The sequence below is a fragment of the Bos mutus genome, chromosome 7, assembly GCF_027580195.1.
Source record: "Bos mutus isolate GX-2022 chromosome 7, NWIPB_WYAK_1.1, whole genome shotgun sequence".
Taxonomy (NCBI): domain Eukaryota; kingdom Metazoa; phylum Chordata; class Mammalia; order Artiodactyla; family Bovidae; genus Bos; species Bos mutus.
In genome coordinates, this window is record NC_091623.1 from 53,261,652 (window position 1) to 53,288,613 (window position 26,962).

Below are 26,962 nucleotides of genomic sequence, written 5' to 3' on the forward strand. Positions count from 1 at the left end.
TTGTTCCTGAAGTCACAGTCACAGAGGCCAAGGTGGATGTTCCAGGTGTGGTCACATGGGCAAAAGGACTTCCAGCCAGTGTGTTGAAGGTGGTTGTGGTCTCGGCCACAGTGGGGCCTGAACCTGTGGCAGCTAAATGAGTGGTCTCAACAGTGGTGGTTTTCAGGATAGTGGTTGTACTTAATTCTTCCACATGACTGGTTTTTGGTTGCATTGTGGTCTCTGATGGTCTCAAGGTCACAGTGTCCCCTGTCACATTTTTGGGAAATTCTGAGAGTTCAACTGAGGTTGCAGGTGGTGAGGTTTCTGTGTTCCCAGAAGTTACAGTATAAAGTTCAACGGTTGTTGCAGGGGTCCTGGAAGGCCCAAGACCACCAGAGGAAAGAGTCAGAGCAGGGAGACTTGTACTGGCCTTGGCTTCAGGACTGGTGGCCAGTAGACCTGTGGTCTCTGGTAAACCATGGGAAATAGCTGACACTCTAATAGCTGTGCTGAGTTCTGTCTCCTCAGTGGAGACTGAGGCTGTTTCTGCAGGAACACCAAGTGAAACAGTTGGATTTAGATCAACTCTGGCTGTCATGGTCACAGGTACGGTGAAGAGAGAGAATGTTTCTGGTGGACTGAGAGAAACAGTCTGAGATGGAAGAGCTGTACTAGTCTCCAACTCAGGCCAGATGGATGGTGAGGCTGTGGTTTCTGGTAAATGAGGAAAAACAGTTGAAGCAGGAGAATTTGTGCTTGTCTTCGCACTGGAAGAGGTGACTAATAAGGTTGTGGTTGCTGGTTCACCAGGAGAGAGAGTCAAAGGTAGAATAACCATGGTGGTGTCTGTCTCAGAGTTCACTGTATATGGTAAACTAGGGGAGACAGTTGTAGCTGGGACAGCTGAACTGGTTTCTGTCCTAGGTCTGGTGGCCGTTGACGGTGCGGTGTCAGATTCACTATGGGAAATACTGGGGGTTGTCTTCAGAACAGTTGGGCTGGTCTCTTCAGGATGGGTGACAAGTGAGACTGTTGTATCTGGCCTTCCAGGAGAAGCAATCAGAATTGGAACAGCTGAACTTGTTTCAGTCTGGGTGAGCCCCTGAGGCTGTAGTCTCTGGTTTCAGTGTGGAATTAGTCTGAGGTGGAGAAGTTGTACTGATCTGTGTCACGGAATTGGTAACCAGAGAAGTCACCAGCCCTGATACACCAGGTGAGACAGTTGTAGCTGGGACAGCTGAACTTGTTTCTGTCCCAGGACTGGTCGCTGTTGAAGTTGTGGTGTCTGATTCACTCTGGGAAACTTTGGAGGTTGTCCTGGGAACAGTTGGGCTGGTCTCTTCTGGATGGGTGACAAGTGAGATTGTTGTATCTGGCCTTCCAGGAGAAGCAATCAGAATTGGAACAGCTGAACTTGTTTCAGTCTGGGTGACCCCTGAGGCTGTAGTCTCTGGTTTCAGTGTGGAATTAGTCTGAGGTGGAGAAGTTGTACTGATCTGTGTCACGGAATTGGTAACCAGAGAAGTCACCGGCCCTGATACACCAGGTGAGACAGTTGTAGCTGGGACAGCTGAACTTGTTTCTGTCCCAGGACTGGTGGCTGTTGAAGTTGTGGTGTCTGATTCACTCTGGGAAACTTTGGAGGTTGTCCTGGGAACAGTTGGGCTGGTCTCTTCAGGATGGGTGACAAGTGAGACTGTTGTATCTGGCCTCCCAGGAGAAGCAATCAGAATTGGAACAGCTGAACTTGTTTCAGTCTGGGTGACCCCTGAGGCTGTAGTCTCTGGTTTCAGTGTGGAATTAGTCTGAGGTGGAGAAGTTGTACTGATCTGTGTCACGGAGTTGGTAACCAGAGAAGTCACCAGCCCTGATACACCAGGTGAGACAGTTGTAGCTGGGACAGCTGAACTTGTTTCTGTCCCAGGACTGGTGGCTGTTGAAGTTGTGGTGTCTGATTCACTCTGGGAAACTTTGGAGGTTGTCCTGGGAACAGTTGAGCTGGTCTCTTCATGATGAATAACCAGTGAGACTGTTGTATCTGGCTTCCCATGGGAAACAGCCATAGTTGGAACAGCTGAACTGGTTTCTGCCTCAGGACTAGTGTTTGTTGAGGGTGTTGTGTTTGATTCACTATGGGAAACACTGAGGGTTGTCTTGGGAACAGTTAGGCTAGTCTCTTCAGGATGGGTGACAAGTGAGACTGTTGTATCTGGCCTTCCAGGAGAAGCAATCAGAATTGGAACAGCTGAACTTGTTTCAGTCTGGGTGACCCCTGAGGCTGTAGTCTCTGGTTTCAGTGTGGAATTAGTCTGAGGTGGAGAAGTTGTACTGATCTGTGTCATGGAATTGGTAACCAGAGAAGTCACCAGCCCTGATACACTAGGTGAGACAGTTGTAGCTGGGACAGCTGAACTGGTTTCTGTCCCAGGACTGGTCGCTGTTGAAGTTGTGGTGTCTGATTCACTCTGGGAAACTTTGGAGGTTGTCCTGGGAACAGTTGAGCTGGTCTCTTCAGGATGGGTGACAAGTGAGACTGTTGTATCTGGCTTTCCAGGAGAAACAATCAGAATTGGAACAGCTGAACTTGTTTCAGTCTGGGTGACCCCTGAGGCTGTAGTCTCTGGTTTCAGTGTGGAATTAGTCTGAGGTGGAGAAGTTGTACTGATCTGTGTCACGGAGTTGGTAACCAGAGAAGTCACCAGCCCTGATACACCAGGTGAGACAGTTGTAGCTGGGACAGCTGAACTTGTTTCTGTCCCAGGACTGGTGGCTGTTGAAGTTGTGGTGTCTGATTTACTCTGGGAAACTTTGGAGGTTGTCCTGGGAACAGTTGGACTGGTCTCTTCATGATGAATAACCAGTGAGACTGTTGTATCTGGCTTCCCAGCGGAAACAGTCATAGTTGAAATAGCTGAGCTTGTTTCTTTCCCAGAATGGGTGACCTCTGAGGCTGTTGTCTCTGGTTTGTGAGTAGAATCAGTCAGAGTTGGAAAAGTTGGAACAGCTGAACTGGCTTTTGTCTCAGAATGGGTGATCCATGAGGTTGTGGTCTTTGATTCATATAAGGAATCAGTCAGAGTTGGAAAAGTGGTACTGGTCTCTGCCTCAGAAATGGTAACCAGTGAGGTCACCATTCCTGGTATACTGGGTGAGACAGTCTTAGCTGGGACAGCTGAACTGACTTCTGCTGCAGGACTGGTAGTCATTGAGGGTGTGGTGTCCAATAAACCCTGGAAAACATTGGAGGTTGTCCTTGGAACAGTGTGGCTGGTATCTTTGGAATGGGTGACCAGTGAGACTGTTGTTTCTGGCTTCTTAGGGGAAACAGTCATAGTTAGAATAGCTGAATTTGTTTTTGTCCCAGAGTGGGTGACTGCTAAGGCTGTTGCCTCTGGTTTGTGTGTAGAATCAGTCATAGTTCTAAAAGTTGTACTGATCTCTGCTCTAGAACTAGTGATCAGAGAAGTCATAACATCTGGCACACTAGGGGAGATAGTTGTAGTTGGAATGGCTGAACTGGCTTTTGCCTCAGAACTTGTAGCCATTGAGGGTGTGATGTCTGATTTACTATGAGGAAAACTTGGAGTTGTTCTAGAAATAGGAGTATTGGTCTCCATAGAATGCATGACCCATGAGGCTGCTGTCTCTGGTTTATGTGAAGAATCAGTTGGAATTGTAAAAGCTGTACTTGTCTCTGTCCCAGAACTTGTGAAAAGTGAGGTCACCAACCTTGGCATAGTAGAGAAGACAACTGAAGTAGCTGAACTGGCCTGCATCTCAGGATGAGTGACCAATGAGGCTGTGGTCTTTGGCTCAAAGGGAGAAAGTGTCAGAGCTGGAATAACCATACTAGTTTTTGTCTCAGAACTGGTGGCTTGTGGGTTCACTATATGTGGTACACTAGTGGAAACAGGTGGAGTTGGACTAGCTGGACTGGCTTTTGGCTCAGAATGAGTCACCCATGAGGCTGTGGTTTCCACTTGACCTGGAGAAGCAATCAGTGTTGGAAGAGTGGTACTAATTTCTTCCCGAGAACTAGTAACCAGAGAGGTCCCCAACTTGGATACACTAGGTGAGACAGTTGTAGCTGGGACTGCTGAACTAGATTCTGTCCAAGGACTGGTGGCTGTTGAGAATGTGGTGTCTGTTTCAGTATGGGAAACACTGGGGGTTGTCCTGGGTAAAGTTGGACTTGTCTCTTCAGGATGGGTGGCCACTGAGACTGTTGTATTTGGCTTCCCAGGTGAAACAGTCATAGTTGGAACAGCTGGACTTGTTTCAGTCCCAGAGTGGATGATCCCTGAGGCTGTTGTCTCTGGTTTGTGTGTGGAATCAGTCAGAGTTGGAATAGTTGTACTAGCCTCTGCAACAGAACTGGTAATCAGTGAGGTCATCATCTCTGGCACACCAGGTGAGATAGTCATAGCTGGGACAGCTGAACTGCCTTCTGCCCCAGGACTAGTGGCTATTGAAGGTGTGGTGTCAAATTCACTCTGGGAAACATTGGGGGTTGTCCTGGGAATACTTCGGCTGGTCTCTTCAAGATGGGTAACCAGTGAGACTGTTGTATCTGGCTTCCCAGGGAGAATAGTCATAGTTGGAATTGCTGAACTTGCATCTTTCTCAGTATGGGTGACCCCTGATGCTGTTGTCTCTGATTTGTACATAGAATCAGTCACAGTTGTAAAAGTTGTACTGGTCTGTGCCACAGAATTGGTAACCTGTGAAGTCACTATCCCTGATACAGCAGGTGAGACAGTTGTAGCTGGGACAGCTGAACTGAATTCTTCCCCAGGACTTGTAGCCACTGAGAATGTGGTGTTTGATTTACTATGGGAAACACTGGAGGTTTTCCTGGGAACAGTTGAGCTGGTCTCTTCAGGGTGGGTAACCAAAGAGACTGTTGTATCTGACTTCTCAGGGAAAACAGTCATAGTTGGAACAGTTGAACTGACTTTTGTCTCAGAATGAGTGACCCATGAGGCTGTGGTCTTTGGTTCATGTAGGGAACCAGTCAGAGTTGGAGAAGTTGAACTAGTCTCTGCTGTGGAACTGGTAACTGGTGAGGTCACCATTCCTGATATGCCAGGTGAGACAGTTGTAGTTGGGACAGAACTGACTTTTGCTCCAAGACTGGTGACCACTGAGAGCATGGTATCTGATTCATTATGGGAAATAGGCATTGTCTTAGGAACAGTTGGGTCAGACTCTGGAGGCTGGGTGACCAAGGACACTGTTGACTCTAATTCATGCAGGAACCCAGTCGAAGTTGGAAAGGTTGTACTGGTGTCTGTCCCAGAACTAATAACCAGTGAGGTCACCATCACTGGTTTGCTAGGTGAGATAGTCATCACTGGAGTGGCTGAACTGGCTTCTGCCCCTGGACTGGTGGTTGCTGAAGATGTGGTGTCTAATTCTCTAGGGGAAAAATTCAGAGTTGTTTTGGAATCAGGTGTGCTGGTCTCTGTGGAATGGAGCCATGAGGCTGTTGTATATTGTTCATCAGGGGAGACAGTCAAAGTTGAAAAAATGGAAATGGCTTCTGTCCCATGATTGGTGACCAATGAGGCTGTTGTCTTTTGTTCATGTGGGAAACCAGTCGTAGTTGGAAAAGTTGTGCTGGTCTTTGCCCCAGAAGTGGTGGTTGGTGAGATTTCCACCCTTGATACATCAGGGGAGACAGTTGGAGTTGGAACACTTAAATTGGCCCGTGTCCCAGGATGGGTAATCAAGGAGACTGTTGTTTCTGGCTTACCAGGGGAAACAGCCAGAGTTTGATCAGCTGAGCTGGTCTCTGTCCCAGGACTAGCAACCAGTGAGGTCACCATCCCCAGTACTTCAGGGGAGACAGTTGGAGTTGGAACAGCTGTACTGACTTCTTTCCCAGAACTTGTAGTTGTTGGGGATGTGCTGTCTGATTCTCTAGGAGAAACATTCAAGATTGCCCTGGAAACAGTTGGACTGGTCTCTGCAGGATGGGTGACCCATGAGGTTGTGGTCTCTGGTTCATCTGAGGAAACAGTCAGAGTTGGAACAGCTGCACTGGTTGTCATGGGAACTACAGTGCTGGTTTCTGCCCCAGAACTAGGGACCAGTGAGGTTGCAGTCTCTGGTCCTCTACTGAAAATAGATGAGGTTGTCATGGGAACTACAGTGCTGGTCTCTGCCCCAGAACTAGGGACCAGTGAGGGTGTAGTCTCTGGTCCTCTACTGAAAATAGATGAGGTTGTCATGGGAACTACAGTGCTGGTCTCTGCCCCAGAACTAGGGACCAGTGAGGGTGTAGTCTCTGGTCCTCTACTGAAAATAGATGAGGTTGTCATGGGAACTACAGTGCTGGTCTCTGCCCCAGAACTAGGGACCAGTGAGGGTGTAGTCTCTGGTCCTCTACTGAAAATAGATGAGGTTGTCATGGGAACTACAGTGCTGGTCTCTGCCCCAGAACTAGGGACCAGTGAGGGTGTAGTCTCTGGTCCTCTACTGAAAATAGATGAGGTTGTCATGGGAACTACAGTGCTCATTTCTGCCCCAGAACTAGGGTCCAGTGAGGGTGTAGTCTCTGGTCCTCTACTGAAAATAGATGGGGTTGTCATAGGAACTGCAGTGCTGGTCTCATCTCCAGATCTGGTGGTCAAAGAGGCTGTCATCTTTGGACTATCTGGGGTTGTGATGATCGTTCCTACTGTGCTTGTGCTGGCCTTTTTATCTGATGTCCTGAGGAGAGGCAGCATTCCTGAAGTGGGAGTAGACACTCTGGTAGTCACTGTCACTGTGGTCTTCAGAGCTGTGGCAGTGGTCTCTGTCCTCTCTGTCCCTCTTGTTGATAATCCTGTGAAGTATAGGATGGACACAAAATTGGGACAACATGATTACTCTTTACTGGGTTGGCAATTGCTTATTTTGTCTCTATGTCAGGAAAGGGAGAGAAATGTCTCTGCCTGGTATGTGCTGAGATCCTTCTGGAATGGGAAAATGCCCTCACCTTACCTGGGGTTTCCCAGGTGGTGCTAGTGGTAAAGAACCTGGCTGGCAATGCAGGAGATGTAAGAGATGCAGGTTTGATTCCTGGGTCCAGAAGATCCCCTGGAGAACAGCATGGCAACCCACTCCAGTATTCTTGCCTGGAGAATCCACTGGACAGATGACCCTGGTGGGCTTCAGTCCATGGGGTCACAGAGTTGGTCATGACTGAATCGACTTAGCATGCATGTTCCTTGCCTGACTCACCTTGGGCTGCACCTCCTCCATGAATTTTTTTTATGTTGTTGTGGGTTTGTTTGAAAGTATTACATGTATAATATCATGTATGAAATGAGTCGCCAGTCCAGGTTTGATGCACGATACTGGATGCTTGGGGCTGGTGCACTGGGATGACCAGAGGGAGGGTATGGGGAGGGAGGAGGGAGGAGGGTTCAGGATGGGGAACACAGGTATACGTGTGGTGGATTCATTTCGATATTTGGCAAAACTAATACAATATTGTAAAGTTAATGTTCATCGCAGCACTGTTTATAATAGCCAGGACATGGAAGCAACCTAGATGTCCATCAGCAGATGAATGGATAAGAAAGCTGTGGTACATATACACAATGGAGTATTACTCAGCCATTAAAAAGAATACATTTGAATCAGTTCTAATGAGGTGGATGAAACTGGAGCCTATTATACAGAGTGAAGTAAGCCAGAAGGAAAAACATAAATACAGTATACTAACACATATATATGGAATTTAGAAAGATGGTAACAATAACCCAGTGTACGAGACAGCAAAAGAGACACTGATGTATAGAACAGTCTTATGGACTCTGTGGGAGAGGGAGAGGGTGGGAAGATTTGGGAGAATGGCATTGAAACATGTAAAATATCATGTAAGAAACGAGTTGCCAGTCCAGGTTCGATGCACGATACTGGATGCTTGGGGCTAGTGCACTGGGACGACCCAGAGGGATGGTATGGGGAGGGAGGAGGGAGGAGGGTTCAGGATGGGGAACACATGTATACCTGTGGTGGATTCATTTTGATATTTGGCAAAACTAATACAATTATGTAAAGTTTAAAAATAAAATAAAATTAAAAAAAATAAATAAAATACTGCAGCTGGGAAAAAAATCAGTTTCTGAGTTAATTATAAATATTAAGGGTGTGAAAATAAAAAAGAGAACAATGAAAAATTGAAAATGGAAACCAACTTAAGTTTTTATTTTTCCCCACTCAGGTAGAAATCAGAAAAATAACGGAAACAAAATTTAAAAACATAATGAAGCAAAACTCTCCTTAACAAAGAACCATGCACGTAAGATGAAAGAGCTCTCTGTAAGCCAAATAAATCAAATTGCTCTTTTTATTAAATATAGACAGAGGTGGCAGCTATGTTGCCCAAATTCCAGAGAGTATAAATAACTCAGGACCATATTGGAATAATCTTTAATCTAAAATGAGTGAAAGCAGAAAAAGGAAGAGAGGAAAGGTATGAAAATTAGATCACTGTTTTTTCTTTTTTTGACTGGGCCCTGTAGCTGTGGTTAAGATGCTGCACTTCCAACGCTGGGGATGCAGGTTTGATCACTGTTTGGGGAACTAAGATCCCACATGCTACATGGCACAGCCAAAATACTCCTAATGAGGACTTATTGTATAGCAGAGGGCATTCTAGTCCGTACTATATAATGGCCTGTATGGAAAAAGAATCTGAAAAAGAGTGGATAGGGACTTCCCTGGTGGTCCAATGGCTAAGATTCCAGGCTCCCAATGCAGAGGACCTGGGTTTGATCCCTAGTCAGGAACTAGATCCCAAATGCCACAACTAAGGTTAGCATGCTGCAACTAAGACCCAACACAGATAAATAAATAGTTTTTTAAAGAGTGGATCTATGTATGTGATACATGAAACATTCACTTTGCTGTATGAAGCTAACACAACATTGTAAACCAACTATTCTCCAATAAAAGTTGTAAAAAGTTACATCTTCATTATTTTGTTCCTTTGCTGTCCCCTCTACTGGACTGAGAGAGCTCCACGGATGCAATACCAAAGTATTTTCATCTATGTAGCCTTAGTTTATGTCACAGTCTCGAACACACAGTAAATTAATAATAGGCATTGTTAGAATTAAGTGAATATGTGAAGTTGACACATTCAACCTTGAACTAAACTCACTCAGCCATGTTAGGAGGGAAGGAAAAGTAGCATCTACCTGGTAACTACTTGACAAAGACCCAATTGGGACAGGGAAGCCTATTACAACTCCATATAATTCTTTGTCCAAAGAAACAGGGCTTCCCTGGTGGCCCACCTGTCAGTGCAGGAGACACAAGTTCCATCCCTGATCTGGGAAGATCCCACATGCTGCGGAGCAATGAAGCCTTTGTGCCACAACTACTGAGTCTGTGCTCTAGAGCCCGGGAACCACAACTACTGAGACTCTATGCCCCAACTACTGAAGCCTGCATGCCCTAAAGCCAGTACTCCATTATAAGAGAAGCCACTGCAATGAGAAGCCCGAGAACCACAACTAGAGAGTATCCCCTGCTCTCTGCAACTAGAGAAAAGCGTGCACAGTAACAAAGACCCAACACAGCCAAAAATAAATGACTAAAAGAAAGGAGGCAAGAATATACAATAGATTAAAGACAATCTCTTTAACAAGTGGTGCTGGGAAAACTGGTCAACCACTTGTAAAAGAATGAAACTAGAACACTTTCTAACACCTTACACAAAAATAAACTCAAAATGGATTAAAGATCTAAATGTAAGACCAGAAACTATAAAACTCCTAGAGGAGAACATAGGCAAAACACTCTCCGACATACATCACAGCAGGATCCTCTATGACCCACCTCCCAGAATATTGGAAATAAAAGCAAAAATAAACAAATGGGACCTAATTAAACTTAAAAGCTTCTGCACAACAAAGGAAACTATTAGCAAGGTGAAAAGGCAGCCTTTGGAATGGGAGAAAATAATAGCAAATGAAGCAACAGACAAACAACTAATCTCAAAAATATACAAGCAACTCCTACAGCTCAACTCCAGAAAAATAAATGACCCAATCAAAAAATGGGCCAAAGAACTAAATAGACATTTCTCCAAAGAAGACATACAAAAAGAAAAAATTTAATTTTTTAAAAAAGAAACATTTCATCCTTCTCAAGCAAGAAATAAAAGCATAAGTCATATTATTGGGAAATAAAGTGTTGAACCTACCTGTAAGACTAGCAGATGTGGATGCCTGGGGAATATGGATGGTGGTGCCTCCATGGGCTGCTTTATTGGGTATCTTTGTGATATGCTTCACAATGTCATCAGTGCCTGTAGGAGAAGGTAGGGAAGAAACCTAAGGTAACCCATCTCTTCCAGAAGGAGAACATGATCTAAATGGATCCACTTAATTTGACTACACAACTCAATTCTTCTCAACCATCTGTATGGACTGGAACCAGGGCTATATGTCTTGAGTGGCCACACCCATTCATAGATCCATCCATTCACCCAGAGATTCAACCATCCATCTACCCCTATATCTACCCATTTATTCTTTCACCCATTCATCCTTTTATCCTTTCCTCCTACCATGCATCTTTCTTTTCATATTTCTCTCTTCTTTCTTTGCAACTTTTCATCCCTATTTCTTCAATCTTCATTTCCTTTGATCCTTCCTTCCACCCATCTTCCTTATTTTCATCCTTCCCACTATATATTCACCCTTCCTTCTATACACCCATCTTTTCTTCAATTGTCTTCTCTCTTCATTCTCCCTTTCTTCCTTCCTCCCACCCAACCATAGTTCTACCTTTTTACCATTCTATTCATCACTTGCTTTCTGAACATCCATGACTCAACTACCAAGTAATGTTTTAAGGATGCATCAATTCCATTCAATGTGTTTAACTTGGTTGTGAATTGTTAAAGCTAGTTTGAGAAGTAAATCACCCTTCTGTACATATTGCCTAGTGAACAAGTGCTGGAGTAGTTGGAGGGCCTCACTGGATTTGTGTCCAGACAAAATCTGTGGTTGAATTCAACTTAACCATGGAATGAAATCCCCCTAAGTTCCCTCCCTCATCTGCTGTTCTTTTGAATGTGGTATTTCTCCTCCTAGGTCTTAAGGTCCTCCCATATCCACAGATACTTTTTCCCTCAGTTTTCATTCACTCCTTTTTCTTTCCCTTGCTGATTCTGTTCTCAATATAGAAACAGGCTCAGTTTAAAGGGGGAATCTCTCCTTTTATTTATGTATTACTTTACCTGTCGTTTCAGTCCTCTAAAACTCAGTGATGCTCCTAGAATCTTTGAGGACCACAGGTTGTCAAAGAACTCACCTTATTTCCACTTGGCTCTTCTGCAGCATTTGACAGAACTAACCATTACTTCTTAAAACTCTCCCTTCTGGCTTCTAGGAATCTCCTGCTTCTTCTACGTCTCTGACCATTCCCGCCTAGCCAAGTGGTTAAGAGCATGGTTCCTAGTGCCATGCTTTTGCTTATACAGTCTGAGTTCTTACTACTTACCAGCTTTAATGATTTTGAACAAATTACTCAACCTCTCTCTATATCTCTATAACTCATTTGTAAACCGAGTTTATAATAATTCCTTCTCAAACGGTGTTCCAATGGGAATTAAACAACTTACTAGAATAGCATTTGACACAGAAGAAGTGTTCTATAAACATTTGTTGCTGTTATTATTATTGCTGTCATTAGAATTAGCAGTAATGTTAGAACATCCATCATGGTACTCTAATTACTCAACTGCTTGCTTACTTAGTTTTGTTTCCCCAGTGCCCATCTCAGTGCCTGGAAATGAAAATAGATCAACATATAGTTTTTCTAAAGGAATTTCTGTGCAGTAATAGACTCCTAGGGCTTCCCTGGTGGCTCAATGGTAAAGAATCCGCCTGCCAATGCAGGAGGCATGGGTTCAATCCCTGGGTCGGGAAGATCCCTTGGAAAAGAAAATGGCAACCCACTTGAGTATTCTTGCCTGGGAAATCCCATGGACAGAGGAGCCTAGTGGGCTACAGTCCATGGGGTCACAAAAAAGTTAGACGTGATTTAGCAACTAAACATCAACAAACAATCAGACTCCTGATTAATGCCATTTCCTTCTCCAGGGGATCTTCCTGACCCAGGAATTGAACCTGGGTCTCCCACATTGCAGGCAGATTCCTTACCATCTGAGCCACCAGGGAAGCCCAACTCCTTTTTTACCTCTCAGGAAAGAAGCCAAGCCCCAAATAATGAGAGTGTAGGAGCTGTGGGTCCTTACTTGTTGACTGTGTTGAGTGTGGAATAACTTGAAAAGAACTTGTCACTGTTCCCAAACCAACATTCCCTGTCATTCTAGTGTCCATAGTGGGTGGCAAAGATGTCCTGTATGGCTGGGTCCAAGTCTGCAGAGTACTGGTCATAACCAAGGGTGATTCACTCGTTCTTCTGCTCTCTGTGTCAAGGTTGGTGTCTACTGTGCTTGGGGTGGCTGGGGAGGAAGTAGTCCAATGAGAAAGGGAGCTCATTGAAGGATCAGTGGTATGTAAGGTTGAAGAGGGGAATGGTGTTGAAACTGAAGAAGATAGACCATTTGCAGTGGTAGACTTGGTATCCTCCTTGGGGTCTGATTCTGTCCTAGAAAATGGACCATCTGAGGAGGTAGCTGAGATGGCACCTGGAACTCCAGATGTGGCAAAGGAAGCCATGGCCTCTGATGCGGGAGATGTCAGTGTGTTAGCAAGAATGGTCTCAGCTGAAGACACCATATCTGTGTGTAGGTGATGAGTACTTGCTGATACAGGTATAGAAAGACTGGATTCTGGGAGAGTTATGCCAGCAGATCCTATTACGGAGGGAGAAGCATAAAAGCGCGTGACTGTTTTCACTGGAACGTCAGTATCCTGTGTAGACAGAGACTGAACTGGGGCTGATGATGTCACAGAAGAGGTAACATCCATCTTGGGACTCTTCAAACCATGAGTGGACAGAGCCAATGCAGGTGTGTTCGTGAGTGTGCTGGAGCTGAAACGCAGGGTCATACTTGTCTCCTTCAGTCCAGGCGTCAGATGGGAAAGTTTCTTGGTCTCAAATGTTGTGGTCTCAAAGGAGGAAGGCTTTAATGTGGAAACAGTGATCCCACCCATGGAGGAAGCAGGATATGTGATCCTGGAGGACTCAGAGAAATTTGAGCCAGAGGAACTAAGTTCATGGCCAGAACTGCTGGAACCCTCAGTGGTCATTGTGGTGTGCATGGAAGGAAGAATTTTCACTGTATCTGTGGAGAATTCAGAAGTGGAAAGTGTCTCCATGGTAGGACTACTCAAAGGTGGAGGTGAAGTGGTCACTGGTTTGAATATGGCATCCAATTTCTCTGTGGTATTCATGAGACCACTGGTAAGAAGTGAGGTCGCAGGGGTGGGAGAGGAGGGGCTCTTCCCTGGTACTATGGAGAACTGAGGGGAGGGTGACATCATGGCAGATGAATGCACTGAGGAAGATGGAGAGCTGGTTGATGTGTCCAAGGTAAGTGTGTCCTGTGATGTAGCCTCAGGGAGACCTCTCTGGCTGGTGATGGTCATTTCTGCAGATTCTGTGGTCATAGGGGATGTGGAGAGGTTGGTGATGATGCCTTCAGGGGTGTCTGGGGACACTGTGGATTGAGTGGGGCCAGGGATGAATGTGCTGCTGGAGGAGATGGGTTGTGTCTTAGAGAGCTCAGTAGTTGTATCAGTGGGCACTTTGGAAAGAAGAGTGATTTCCTCTGTGGTTGAACTGTTCTGCTGGATGGTGCTGGTCTCTCTAAGTTCAGGGCTCAGAGAGGATGTGGAGTCTGTCTCAATTGTCATAGTTTCAGTAGAGTGAGGCATTGCTGTGGAAACAGCAGTCTCTCTAGAGGTGGAAAGAGAAATGAATGGAGACGTGACATCGGATGGCTCTGAGTCAGCTGGGGTAGAGGGATGAACTTCAGGTCCAGAACTTGTGTTGACCCCATGGGTCCTGGCTGTGCTTTTGGAAGGCTGAATCACCTCTGTACTTGTGGAGACTCCAGAAGTGGACAGTATCTCAATGGTGGAGCTGATGTTAATGGAAGGTGAACTGGTCACAGGTCTCAAGCCAGTGCCCAATGTGTCTGTGGTCTTCACCAGACCATGGGTAAGAAGTGAAGTCACAGGGGGAGGAGAGGAGGGGCTCCTCCCTGGTAATGTGGGAGACTCAGGGGAGGGTGATGTCATGGCAGATAAAGTCACTGGGGAAGATGGAGAGCTGGTTTCTTCCACAGAGGCAGGGCTTGTCCAAGACACATCCTGGGGACCCCTGCTCATGAGAGTGCTCATCTCTGAATGTGTAAAGCTCTGAGTCACAGCTGGGTGAGTCCCTGCCCCAGAGGCTTCAGTCACTGTGTTCAAGGTAAGTGTGCCCTGTGATGTAGCCTCAGGGAGACCTGTCTGGCTGGTGATGGTCATTTCTGCAGATTCTGTGGTCATAGGGGATGTGGAGAGGCTGGTGATTATGCCTTTAGGAGTGTCTGGGGACACTGTGGATTGAATGGTGCCAGGGCTGGAGATGCTGGTGGAGGAGATGGGTTGTGTCTTAGAGAGCTCAGTAGTTGTATCAGTGGGCACTTTGGAAAGAAGAGTGATTTTCTCTGTGGTTGAACTGTTCTGCTGGATGGTGCTGGTCTTTCTAAGTTCAGGGCTCAGAGAGGATGTGGAGTCTGTCTCAATCATTGTAGTTTCAGTAGAGCGAGGCACTGGTGTGGAAACAGGGTTCTCTCTAGAGCCGGAAGGAGTAACAGTTTGAGATGTGACATCAGATGGCTCTGAGTCAGCTGGGGTAGAGGAATGAGCTTCATGTCCAGAACTTGTGTTGACCCCATGGGTCTCAGCTGTGTTTTCTGAAGGCTGAATCATCTCTGTACTTGTGGAGATTCCAGAAGTGGACAGTGTCTCAGTGGTGGAACTGATCTCAATTGAAGGTGAACTGGTCACAGATGCCAAGCCAGTGCTCAATATATCTGTAGCTTTCACCAGACCATGGGTGAACAGTGAAGTCACAGGGGAAGGAGAGGAGGGGCTCCTCCCTGGTAATGTGGGAGACTCAGGGGAGGGTGATGTCATGGCAGATAAAGTCACTGGGGAAGATGGAGAGCTGGTTTCTTCCACAGAGGCAGGGCTTGTCCAAGACACATCCTGGGGACCCCTGCTCATGAGAGTGCTCATCTCTGAATGTGTAAAGCTCTGAGTCACAGCTGGGTGAGTCCCTGCCCCAGAGGCTTCGGTCACTGTGTTCAAGGTAAGTGTGCCCTGTGATGTAGCCTCAGAGGGACCTGTCTGGCTTGTGATGGTCATTTCTGCAGATTCAGTGGTCAGAGGGGAGGTAGAGAGGCTGGTGATGATGCCTTTAGGAGTGTCTGGGGACACTGTAGATTGAGTGAGGCCAGGGCTGGAGATGCTGGTGGAGGAAATGGGTTGTGTCTTAGAGAGCTCAGTAGTCATATCAGTGGGCACTTTGGAAAGAAGAGTGATTTTCTCTGTGGTTGAACTGTTCTGCTGGATGGTGCTGGTCTTTCTAAGTTCAGGGCTCAGAGAGGATGTGGAGTCTGTCTCAATCATTGTAGTTTCAGTAGAGCGAGGCACTGGTGTGGAAACAGGGTTCTCTCTAGAGCTGGAAGGAGTAATAATTTGAGATGTGACATTGGATGGCTCTGAGTCAGCTGGGGTAGAGGAATGAGCTTCATGTCCAGAACTTGTGTTGACCCCATGGGTCCTGGCTGTGCTTTTAGGAGGCTGAATTGCCTCTGTACTTGTGGAGACTCCAGAGGTGGACAGTGTCTCAGTGGTGGAGCTGATCTCAATTGAAGTTGAACTGGTCACAGATGCCAAGCCAGTACCCAATGTGTCTGTGGTCTTCACCAGACCATGTGTAAGAAGTGAAGTCACAGGGGGAGGAGAGGAGGGGCTCCTCCCTGGTAATGTGGGAGACTCAGGGGAGGGTGATGTCATGGCAGATAAAGTCACTGGGGAAGATGGAGAGCTGGTTTCTTCCACAGAGGCAGGGCTTGTCCAAGACACATCCTGGGGACCCCTGCTCATGAGAGTGCTCATCTCTGAATGTGTAAAGCTCTGAGTCACAGCTGGGTGAGTCCCTGCCCCAGAAGCTTTGGTCACTGTGTTCAAGGTAAGTGTGCCCTGTGATGTAGCCTCAGGGAGACCTGTCTGGCTGGTGATGGTTATTTCTGCGGATTCAGTGGTCAGAGGGGAGGTAGAGAGGCTGGTGATGATGCCTTTAGGAGTGTCTGGTGACAGGCTGGACTGAGTGGGGCCAGGGCTGGATGTGCTGGTGGAGGAGATGGGTTGTGTCTTAGAGAGCTCAGTAGTTGTATCAGTGGGCACTTTGGAAAGAAGAATGATTTTCTCTGTGGTTGAACTGTTCTGTGGGATGGCGCTTGTCTCTCTAAGTTTGGGGCTCAGAGAGGATGTAGAGTCTGTCTCAATCATCGTTTCAGTTGAGTGAGTAACTGATGTGGAAACAGTGGTCTCTCTAGAGGTGGAAAGAGTAACAACTGGAGACGTGACATTGGATGGCTGTGAGTCAGCTGGGGTAGAGGAATGAGCTTCATGTCCAGAACTTGTGTTGACCCCATGGGTCTCAGCTGTGTTTTCTGAAGGCTGAATCGCCTCTGTAGTTGTGGAGACTCCAGAGGTGGACAGTATCTCAGTGGTGGAGCTGATCTCAATTGAAGTTGAACTGGTTCCAGGTCCCAAGCCAGTACCCAAAATGTCTGTGGTCTTCACCACACCATGGGTGAAACGTGAAGTCACAGGGGGAGGAGAGGAGGGGCTCCTCCCTGGTAATGTGGGAGACTCAGTGAAGGGTGATGTCACGGCAGATAAAGTCACTGGGGAAGATGGAGAGCTGGTCTCTTCCACAGAGGCAGGGCTTGTCCAAAACATCTTTTCAGCACCTGTGCTGTCTTCCATCTTTGTCACCTCAGTAACAGAACTAGTGTTCATATCAGGAAGGATAGTAGTTTTCTCTGTGGATGAGCTGGTTTCCTTGGAGGTGCTGGTTTCCCTCATTTCAAACATCAAGGAGGAACTTGTCTCAGCTTCAATTCTTGGAGTCTCAGAGAAGCTAGACATTGGGATGGAAACAGTGGTTTTCCCTATGGTGATGGCTGTATTCATTGGGAGTACAGTTTTGGATGGTTCTGAGTCAGTTGAGACAAAGGAACGTGATTTGTGTTCATCATCGGTGGTCCTCATATTGGTTACTGCTGTGTTTTTGGAAGGGTCTCTACTTAAGCTTTCCTCCTGATGGGTGCTGGTATCCCTCAGTCCAGCGGTCAAAGAGGATGTTGGCTCTGTCTCAATCTGTGCAGTTTTGGAAGAGTCTGGAGTTGATGTGGAGACATTGGTGTCTCTTATGGTAGAAGAGATAACCACTGCAGATGTGGCTTTGGGTGGCTCTGTGTTGGCTGAACTAGTGATCCCCGTATCAGTTACTGCTGTGATTCTTGAAGAATGAGTTGTTTCTGTATCACTGGTGGCTTCTGAAGAGGTTTGTATCTCCTGTGAGATGTTGTTCACACTTTCAAGTGTACTGGTCACAGGTTCCAAGCTTGTGCCCAAAACTTCTGTGGTTTTTCCCAAGTCAGAGGTAAGAACTGAGGTTGCGGGTACAGGAGAGAAGGTATTGTTCCCTTCCGGTATAGACAAATGTCCTGGATCTGCAGCAGCTGTGGTGGAAAGCTGGGTAGAACTCTTCTCTGCTTCCTTGCTAGCAAGATCTGGCCTCCTCAATAAAGTGACTTTAGGGCTACTTACTATTGTAGCAAGAATGATCCTACTTGTAATGTCCCCTGTGGAGGTTTCTGGCTGAGAGGTAGTTGTGCTGATCATGTTCTCCAAAGGGAGTTTGGAAGGAGTTGTGACCCCTTGATGAGCTGAGGTAGTGGTTATGGCTGATGACACAGAACTCCTGGTGACCCAGTCATGAGTGGACAGAGAATCAGGCAGAGGAGTGGATGGGAGGACCTTGGGGCTAATCTTTGTATCTGGATGGTCCATGGAAGCCATTGAGACATGCATGGCTTCCATTTGTCTTCTACTGGGAGTCCAACTGGTGCTTAAAATGTCAGCAAATGAGGTGCTCATCCTCTCAACAACAGAAGTTGAGATGGGCACAGATGCAGTTTCATCTAAAGGACTAGATGTTCTTACACTTGTGCTGGCCTCTGTCTTTTCAGCTGAAGCATAGGAGGATGGGATGATTAGGCTGGTTCTGACGACAGTCACAAGGTCATGGAGGGTAGCCTCAGAGCCTGACTCAGTGCTTGATGCTAAGGATGAAGTTTTACCCATTGCAGAAATTGCTGTAGGAGAACTTGTGGCTTCCAAGCTTGAAGTCATGTTTGGGATGGTCCAGGGACCAAACGTTGAGGCTGGTGAAGCTGTGGATGGCCACATGAGTGGGTGCTCAAGAGCAGATGTGCTGGTCTCTGTGGCCAGGGTGCTGTCCATGGTGCCCACACTCTCCTTTGGCTTAGGCTTGGTAGTCAGGACTGAGTTGGTTTCCATGGTGGTGATACTTGAAGTGAGGGCTGTGGTTACATCCGTGGTGCTCACTGCTGCAGGAGATGAGGTCTGTGATAGTTGCTCAAGATCAGAGGCAACATCACTGGTCACTACACTTGTAATGGCCGCCAGCATCTTAGACCCCATTGAGGGGAATGTGACAGATGGTGAAGAGGTTGTTTTTCCTTCTGAGGCATTAGTGAGGCTGGTCATGGCTTGGCTTTCAGAGGTAAGAGTTGCCAATATGGTTGGTTCTATGGAGGTTTTAGGCAACATGTCTGTGGTCCCAGGAGATCCACCAAGAGTCAGGTCCCTCCCAGCTGTCTGCTCTGACCTCATTCCAGTTGTCCTTGGAATCTGAGTTGGGCTGCTTTGTGGACTAGTCCCTGTGGTGACTTTAGGAGCTGACCCTAGGGGGATAGAGGACACTGTGCCTGGTGACTTCTTGGTTCCTTCTGGAGTCCCAAGGTGAGTGTTGGTCCAGTCCTCAGATGGGGAGCCTGAGACCCATTCTGTAGTTGTTCCTCTTGCTGGTGACTTGGCTGCTGTCATGAATCCTGAGGGTGAGTGCAGGAGGCTGATGCGGCCACTCCCTGTGGCCATGGACTGAAGGGTACCTGGTTCCACAGTGCTCACCATAGGGAGAGCTGCTGTTGAAGTCTTCTGAGAATTTTCCAGAGTATACCTGGTCTCTGGGCTGATGCTAGGCTCCTGGGAGCTTATGATTTTCAAGGCTGTAGCCATTTCTGGGCTTCTTGTGGACATACCTGTGATTAGAAAGCGAGTTGGTAGGTGATATGCAAGCGATACAGAAAGGGTGTCCTCCTGGTTGACAATATAATTTGTTCCTTCCTGTGATTTCAATTCAAAATATTTCCTTCTTCTCCAGAAAAGAAAATATTTACCCTTTCCTACCACACTTCCAGAGTCTGGACACCAGGGAACATACTGACCATCCCAAAGTTGGATCAGAGTGGGTTGGGATTAGGGTGAGTGGGGTGAGGGCTTTGACTCATGTTGTTTGCTCAGAAGAAATTGTTACCTGGAACCCAGTGTACTGCATACCCTAAAAAGAAAGACTCTGTACAAGGAAGGGCGTGATGAATCTGGACTCTACCCATGCTAGAGACTTTCCCTACTCTGTTTTTACTTTCCTCCTTGGTGCCTGCTCTTGTTGAACCACTTTCAACCTACAACTTGCAGCCTCCTCTAGATGTCCTAAATCTTAGTTCACTGAAAGGCCATGTAAGGATTTCTATTTGAGAAGCAAGAGACTAGAAAGGCGACAGAATTCTTTTTCTTTACCTTCAACCTCTTTCAAATTCATCTGTCTCCCTGAACCCTTTTTCCATCCTTGAGGAGAAGGACATGTAACTGCCACAGGGGTGAGAAGCTCAATCTTCTAAGAGCACTCTTTCTGGGGACTACTTTTTCATATTATTCTCACTATGGTGGCATGGCCAAGGACCATGATCCCTTCTTCGACTGCAACAAAAGAAACCTATATTACCTTAAGTCTGTCTGTGTCCTCCCTATCAACACAAGATTCCAGCGATGATCTCTGATTTAGAAACAAAGTGGGCAGAGAACTGGCCCTGTGACATTTTCTGTTGCTGAATTGATTGGCTATTATTAAGAACAATACAAATAACTAAGGTGAAGCAATAAACGTGTTCCATGAATACAATCTCTAGGAAAAAAACAATCAACATCCTCAGAGGGGCAAAAAGTCAAAGAAATCAATTTCAAGCCTTGTCATTTTACTTCCTTAAACAATCCAACTTTTGACCCCAGAGATGAGGGGAAAGGACAGACATGGGATAGCCTTGAAGGAAATAGAGATGATGGGCTTCCCTGGTGGCTCAGTGGATAATAATCCATCTGCCAGGGCAAGAGACATGGGTTCAATCCCTGGTCTGGGAAGATCCCACACTCCTTGGAGTAACTAAGCCTGTGAGCCACAACTACTGAAGCCCTCATACTCCAGAGCCCATGCTCTGCAACAGGAGAAGCCACCTCAGTGAGAAGCCCATGTATCGCAAGTAGAGAGTAGCTCCTGCTCGCCACAACTCCAGAAAAGCCCATGTGTCAACAAAGACCCAGCACATCCAAAAATAAATAAATAAAATTATAAAAAAGAGAGGTAGAGATGGTGCTCCTACTTACCCACACTGATCGTAGTCATAAGAGATGCAGGATTACTGGTTGGCCGAGCGACACCTCCATGTTCTCCTTGACTTGGCTCCCTGGTGATAGTGGCCACAGACTCATTTGGCCCTGAAGTAGAAGACAGAGGTGTCACCTTTGATTGCCTAAGAATATGGATCTGTGAGGACCATTCTCACTAGACACTGGATTAGCAATGCCTTCATTTATCTCTCAGAAGGGATTTAAAGAATAACTGTCTCTTTTACATTAAATCTTATATTAAATCAAACCCTCAAGATGGTCATAAGGGATGAAAAGCTTTTTGTTAATTGTGGGGACTTCTCATTTGATTGGTTTCAATAAAATAATTTTCTGACAAAAAAAGAAGATAATTTTTTCCTTTTTTAAAAAAAATTATTGACGTATGTTCGATTTACAATGTTGTATTAATTTCTGTTATACAGCAAAGTTATTCAGTTATACATATTATATATTCCTTTTCACATTCTTTTCCATTATGCTTTATCACAGGGTATTGAATATCGTTTCCTGTGCTGTACAGTAAGACTGTGTTGTTTATCCATCCTATATATAGTAGTTTGTATCTGCTAATCCCAAACTCTCAATCCTTCCCTCCCCACCCCTGGCCCACTTGGCAACCACAGTCTGTTCTCTATGTCTTTAAGTCTGTTTCATAGGTATGCTCATTTGTGTTGTATTTTAGATTCCACATATAAGTGATATTATATGGTATTTGATAGCAAGTCTGTGCACGGAAATGAAAAATCCCACATGCCTCAATGAAGATCCCACATGCTGCTACTAAGACCCAACACAGCTAAATACATAAAAAATTTTTTAAGGTAGATTCTGCCTAGGAGGTATTAAAGGAGATCCCTGACAGCCATCTTCTCCTATTCAGTCACATCCACAAAAGCTTAGAATTCCAATGCAAAGGAATTGAGGGCTCTTACTTGTAAATGGGGTGAAATTGTCAAGGACTGGAGCAGATCTGAACTCTGCACCAGAGGAGCTCTCCTTGGTAAGTGTAGTCTCAGCTATGCCAGATATGGGGACCTTTGGTGGTTCATCCTTAGCCGCTGAAGTGGTGATGTCCACAGTGGTCATCCCAAGGGTCCTGTCCTCTCCTGTAGCGGTGCTCAGGGCCCAGCAGGAATCTTTTGGGGATCCAGTACCTGGGAAAGTGTTGGTTTTCTGAGACTGAATGTTTGTGGATAATGTGATTGGTGTCAGCTCTGAAGCAGGAGGAAGTGACATGAGGACTGTGGGTTCCCGTGCTTCAGAGGAACTGGAGGAAGGTAAGATGAAGCTGGGAAAAGAGACTGGGGAAAAGAGAAATTTGGTTTCTTCTTTAGAGAAAAAGCTTCTCCATGATAGTGTCCCTGGACCTCTGCTCACAGGAGCAGTCATCTTAGTCATATCCAAGGGTATCCCTTCCCAGAAATCTGTGATTGTTTTGTCCAGAACAACTGCATCCCCAGGCTTCATCCTAGTGGGACCCGTTGATGTTGTAAAGGTAATATGTAAAGATTCCATTGTAAAACTGTTGGAAGAGGAGGTAGAATTGTTGACATTGGTTCCTTTGAAGATATTGGATATCCCCAAGGACTGAGCAGGGTCTGGGCTACACATTCTGTCCCGAGATGTGAACTCAGTCCTGGTGACATCAGTAGCAACAGCACCATCCACCTGAGAAGGGATTGTGCTTCTCTCTATGGCTGAGCAGGTCTCCATTGGCCCAGAGGTTTCAGTGGAAACAGGTTCTTCCTGAGTCCCGGTAGACACAGGATAAGTGGAAAAAGTCTGAGACAGGTTGGTGGTCTCCACAGTGGACGTCGTAACCACTGAAGAAATGGTCTTGTGAGACCCTGAGTGTGCAAGGGCAGAGGAACATGGCTCAGAACCAGAACTGATAGCCTGATGAGTGGTCACTGCTGCTTCTGTCAAATGATTCATCTCTGTGTCTGGGGTGGTCTTGGAAATGGCCAGTCTATCAGGTGAACTACTGATTAGAATTGGAGATTTCTTGATCCCAGATTCCATGCTTGTGCCCACAAGCTCTGTGGTCTTCAGTGGTCCAGAAAAGTGAGAGAACTCCTTGATTGTCTCCAGGGAGATGGAAGAGACTGATGCTATTTCTGTGGTCAGTTGTGTGGTCAAAGATGTCTGTACTTCACTTCTAGAGATGGATGGATCTGTCATCTCCAATATAGGAGCCCCTAGGCTCTGTCCCTGGGCACTTGAATTGAGGGTTTGGGTTCTCACTGGAGATGTGATCTCTCCAGGAAGAGTCATTGAAACTGTGGACTTCTGTCTCGAAGATATAGAAGTCATTATGGGAGAAAGCACGGAGCTCTGCTCTGGCTCTCCACTGGTGAGCACAAGCTCTCCGGTGATGGACACTTCAGTGCTACTGACTGACTGTGGCAACGTGACCCCATCTGTCATGGTCCTTGGAGGGAATGGCAGCAATGAGGCAGGTGAGTTATCACTGGACCCTGAGGTGACTCCTTGAGATCTTGTGGTTCCAACATGAACTGAACCTATTATAGACGCTGAAGACACAGATCTTCTAGGGGCCAAATCCAAAATGGAGACATCAGGCATAAAGGCTGGAGGGGAGCCATTATGTCAGTCTGTGTGTTTGGCAGCTCAAGAGAAGTAATGAAAACAGGGAGGGCTGTTATATCAGATCCTTGGGGAGTTGAGTTTGTACCTGAAATCTCAGAGTGCTCACTTCCTGGTCATCAGGAAAAATTGCAGTGGGAGCAGATGTGCTTATGTTCCTTGGACTTAAGGCTTGTGCTGAGGTCAGTGATTTTTATCTGAACAAGGGGACTATAGAGCTCCCAGAATCATTCCAGTGAAAATTGAAGAATGATGGGTAGATCCTGTTGCTGTGGCCGTTGCTAAGGACGATGATGTTCTTCCTGTATTATTGACTTCAGGAAAATCATATAAGTGGCCAGCTGTGCCTGTGGAAGTCCATGGAGAAGTCCCTGGTGCTTGGGTGCTGGGTGGGGTTTTGAAGCCTCCTCTGTAGGGTAGGTATTAAAGGTGAAACTGACCTCACTCCCTTGGGGCTGGAGGTGATGACCTTCTGAGTGAGGTCCCCACCCTCGATTGTTAGCTCTGCAGGAAATGATGTCACAGAAAGGGCCCCAGGTGGAGATGTAGTTTCAATGATCTCCTGTCCTGTGATGGACTCAGACTTTGGCCCCATTGAAGAGAAGGTAGCCAGCAGTCTCTTGCAATACTGATAAAGCTGATAGTGGTTGAGTCTTCTGGTCTACCAGAAATCCAAGGCTGAAATAATGTAGGCTCTGGAGGTGGTAATAGCTATGTCTGTATCTACAGAGGAGACGCTCAGTGTCAGGTCACTTCCAGCTGTCTGTTCTGACCTTGGGCTAGCAGAGGAATAAGCATCACCCACAGGTCTATGTATTATAGCTGCTATTTAGCTGTCATTGTCTTTTTACTCAGGGCAATGGAAGGAATGACTATGGAGCTGACCCATATCATGGTTCTGAGTTCAAATTTATCTGTCACTGAACCTTTGATTACTTTTTTTTTTTTTTTTTAGGCCACACTGCTCAGCATGTGGGACCTTAATTTCCTGACCAGGAATCAAACCCATGACCCTTGCAATGGAAGCGTGGAGTCTTAACCACTGGACTGCCAGGAAAGGACCAACCTGGGGTTACTTTGGTGATCATAACAAAGCTGGTTGCAGAGTCTTGAAGGCTGGTGGGGCATGTGCTTAAAAGGGCATACATGTTCATTATGGTCCTTCCTATGGAGCCAAGCCATGTGAATAAGTCATTTCAATTGTCTTAAGAATCAGAATTGAGCTGACTCATTGAATATTCCCTATGAAACAAGGGAGGATATTGATCCTCTTTTTTAAACTTTTATTTCCTTCCTTATACTTTGAGTTTATTCTGTTCTTTTTCTTTATTTATTTAAATATTTTTTGGCTACGGTGGGTCTTCACTGCTGCGTGTATGCATCCTCTAGTTGCAGCAAGCAGGGCCTGCTCTCTAGTTATGGTGCCTGGGCTTCTCACTGCAGTGACTTCTCTTGTGGAACATGAGCTCTAGAGTGTGTGGGCTTCAGGAGTTGTGGCACACAGGCTTAATTGCACCACAGTGTGTGAAATTTTCCCAGACCAGGGATTGAACTTGTGTCCCCTGCCTTAGCTGGTTGATTTCTAACCACTGTACCCCCAAGGAAGTCCCCTTCTTCCTACATATTTTTATATGCTTTCACTTCTCTCATCAAAAAAGAACAGAAACCCTTTATCTTCTAGCACAGAGGGACATGTCAAATTATTATCACATATTTACACTTTTATTAGAATTCCTTAGAACTGTAAACAATTGGACAACATCAGGAAAAAAACATGGAACATCAACATCCTTTAAACTTGTACCACTTATATATTTACACATAAAGTTACTGTATATATAAAAAATATTTTCAAAGATTCGTGGGCTTGGGGATATTTAAAAGACACTATTGCCACATTTGAATATTTACTAAAAAAATTCCACAAAATAATTTCAAACATTAAGCTACTGCAAAGATACAGCAGATATAAAAAAAAATGATAAAAGTATAAACTTTCAAGAATGTCCCAGACAAACTCTCAGTGAAGTTTTGCATCATTCTAAGCATTTTAAGTGAATACCTCCTCTCAACTACAAGCCATGTATTGAAAGCTGTAACAGTGGACAAGAATTCTTTCACCTTCTGTTATAATCATCTTAGCAATGAATTGTCCTATAAAATAAACCTATGGCATCTCACTTTTATGTTTCCTGCTCATGGCAACCACTGATCTATCTTAGTGATAGTGCCTGTTTTAGGAAAGCCCTTCATACTTGGCCGCTGACTTGTAGAGTCACTATATTTATTCCTAAGTGGATGCAGTTGGCTCTTGCGAATATAAATCACCAAACAGAAGCAATTCATGTTAGAAGTCAGATTAGAAATCTCCCTAAAAATGAGTATCAATGGCCTCTGAGTACAAAAGTAGAAAGTTGCGATTATCTACTAGAATCTGGAACACAGACAATCAATTATCTTACTTTAAAGTGAAACTGTTAGTCACTCAAGCACGTCTGACTCTTTGCAACCCCATGGACTGTAGCCCACTAAGCTCCTCTGTCCATGGAATTCTCCAGGCAAGAATACTGGAGTGGGTTGCCATTTCCTACTCCAGAGGATCTTCCTGACTGAGGGATCAAACCTGCATCTCCTACATTGGCAGGCAGATTCTTTACTGCTCAGCCACCAGGGAAGCTTCTTACTCCAAAGACCAGGAGAAAAGACTCAAGCATTATGTACCAAAATATGATCATACATACCCAGACTGATGGTCTCCAGAGATGTGGAGCTACCCATTGGCTGCGTGGTGCCTCCAGGTTCCTTCAGATCCATGGTGGTGGTTGCCACTGACCCTGAGGGAGAAGGGGACAGAAGTGTTAGTCTCCCATCCCCTTAAGATGCACATCCACAGGAAATGCTCTTGCTAGATCCTGGCTCAGTATCTGAGCCTCATCTGCCTCTGAGAAGGCACTCTGGAAGGAATAATTCTCTTATTGGCATGAACTCAAACCCACAATATGACCTGCGTCTTAATTGTGGAAAATAGTGGGATTGCTGAATGTATTGGCCTCAAGCAAAAACATTTGGTGATAGTATGTCTCCATCACTTAAAAAAATATATTGAGGACTTCCCTGGTGGTGTGGTGGTTAAGAGTCTGTAATGCAACGCAGGGGACACAAGTCTGATCCCTGGTCTGGGAATTTCCCACATGTCATGGAGTGATTAAGTCCATGCATCACAACTACGGAGCCTGTGCTCTAAAGCCTGGGAGCTGCAACTACTGAAGCCTGCGTGCCTGGAGCCTGTGCTTCACAACAAGAGAAGCCAGCACAATGAGAAGCCCATACACTGCCACTAGAGAGTGGCCCCTGCTTGCCGCAACTAGAGAAAGCCAGTACACAGCAAGGAAGACCCAGCACAGCCCCAAATAAACAACTGAATAAGTAAAATAAAAACACTGGATTCTCCTTTATTCATTTATTTATGGCCACACATGTGGGATCCTAGTTTGCCAACCAGAGATTGAACCTGCACCCTTGGCTCAACTACTGGACAATCAGGGAAGTCCCTCCATCACTTATAATGTGTGAACTCACCATTGTTTAATTTTTCACTCCTATCGTTTGGACTCCACATA

General features: G+C 45.8%; 2 protein-coding genes across 2 annotated transcripts in view; both read right to left on the bottom strand.

Moving 5' to 3' along the window:
- LOC102286877 (mucin-16) overlaps window positions 1–954 on the bottom strand; it is a 74,277-nt gene extending 73,323 nt beyond the window's left edge. The window contains exon 1 of the mRNA XM_070373614.1: window positions 1–954. Coding sequence (XP_070229715.1) covers window positions 1–820 — 820 coding nt within the window. The 5' untranslated portion in view covers window positions 821–954.
- On the bottom strand, window positions 936–26,148 carry LOC138988507 (mucin-16-like). The gene is made up of 5 exons (XM_070373613.1): window positions 26,084–26,148; window positions 20,712–20,822; window positions 12,248–19,312; window positions 10,187–10,291; window positions 936–6,811 (listed from the first exon to the last, which is right to left on the bottom strand). The coding sequence occupies exons 1-5, from the start codon at window positions 26,118–26,120 to the stop codon at window positions 1,068–1,070; spliced, it is 13,062 nt and encodes a 4,353-aa protein (XP_070229714.1). The 5' UTR covers window positions 26,121–26,148; the 3' UTR covers window positions 936–1,067.
- Between the last annotated feature and the right edge of the window lie 814 nt (window positions 26,149–26,962).

Excerpts from the sequence above, each read along its gene's own strand:
- LOC138988507 (XM_070373613.1), bottom strand. The coding sequence starts at position 26,120 with ATGGGTAGCTCCACATCTCTGGAGACCATCAGTCTGG. Across the intron at positions 20,823-26,083 it reads TCTGGAGACCATCAGTCTGG|GGCCAAATGAGTCTGTGGCC; the intron begins GTATGTATGATC and ends CTTCTACTTCAG. Across the intron at positions 6,812-10,186 it reads CACATCTGCTAGTCTTACAG|GATTATCAACAAGAGGGACA; the intron begins GTAGGTTCAACA and ends TATACTTCACAG.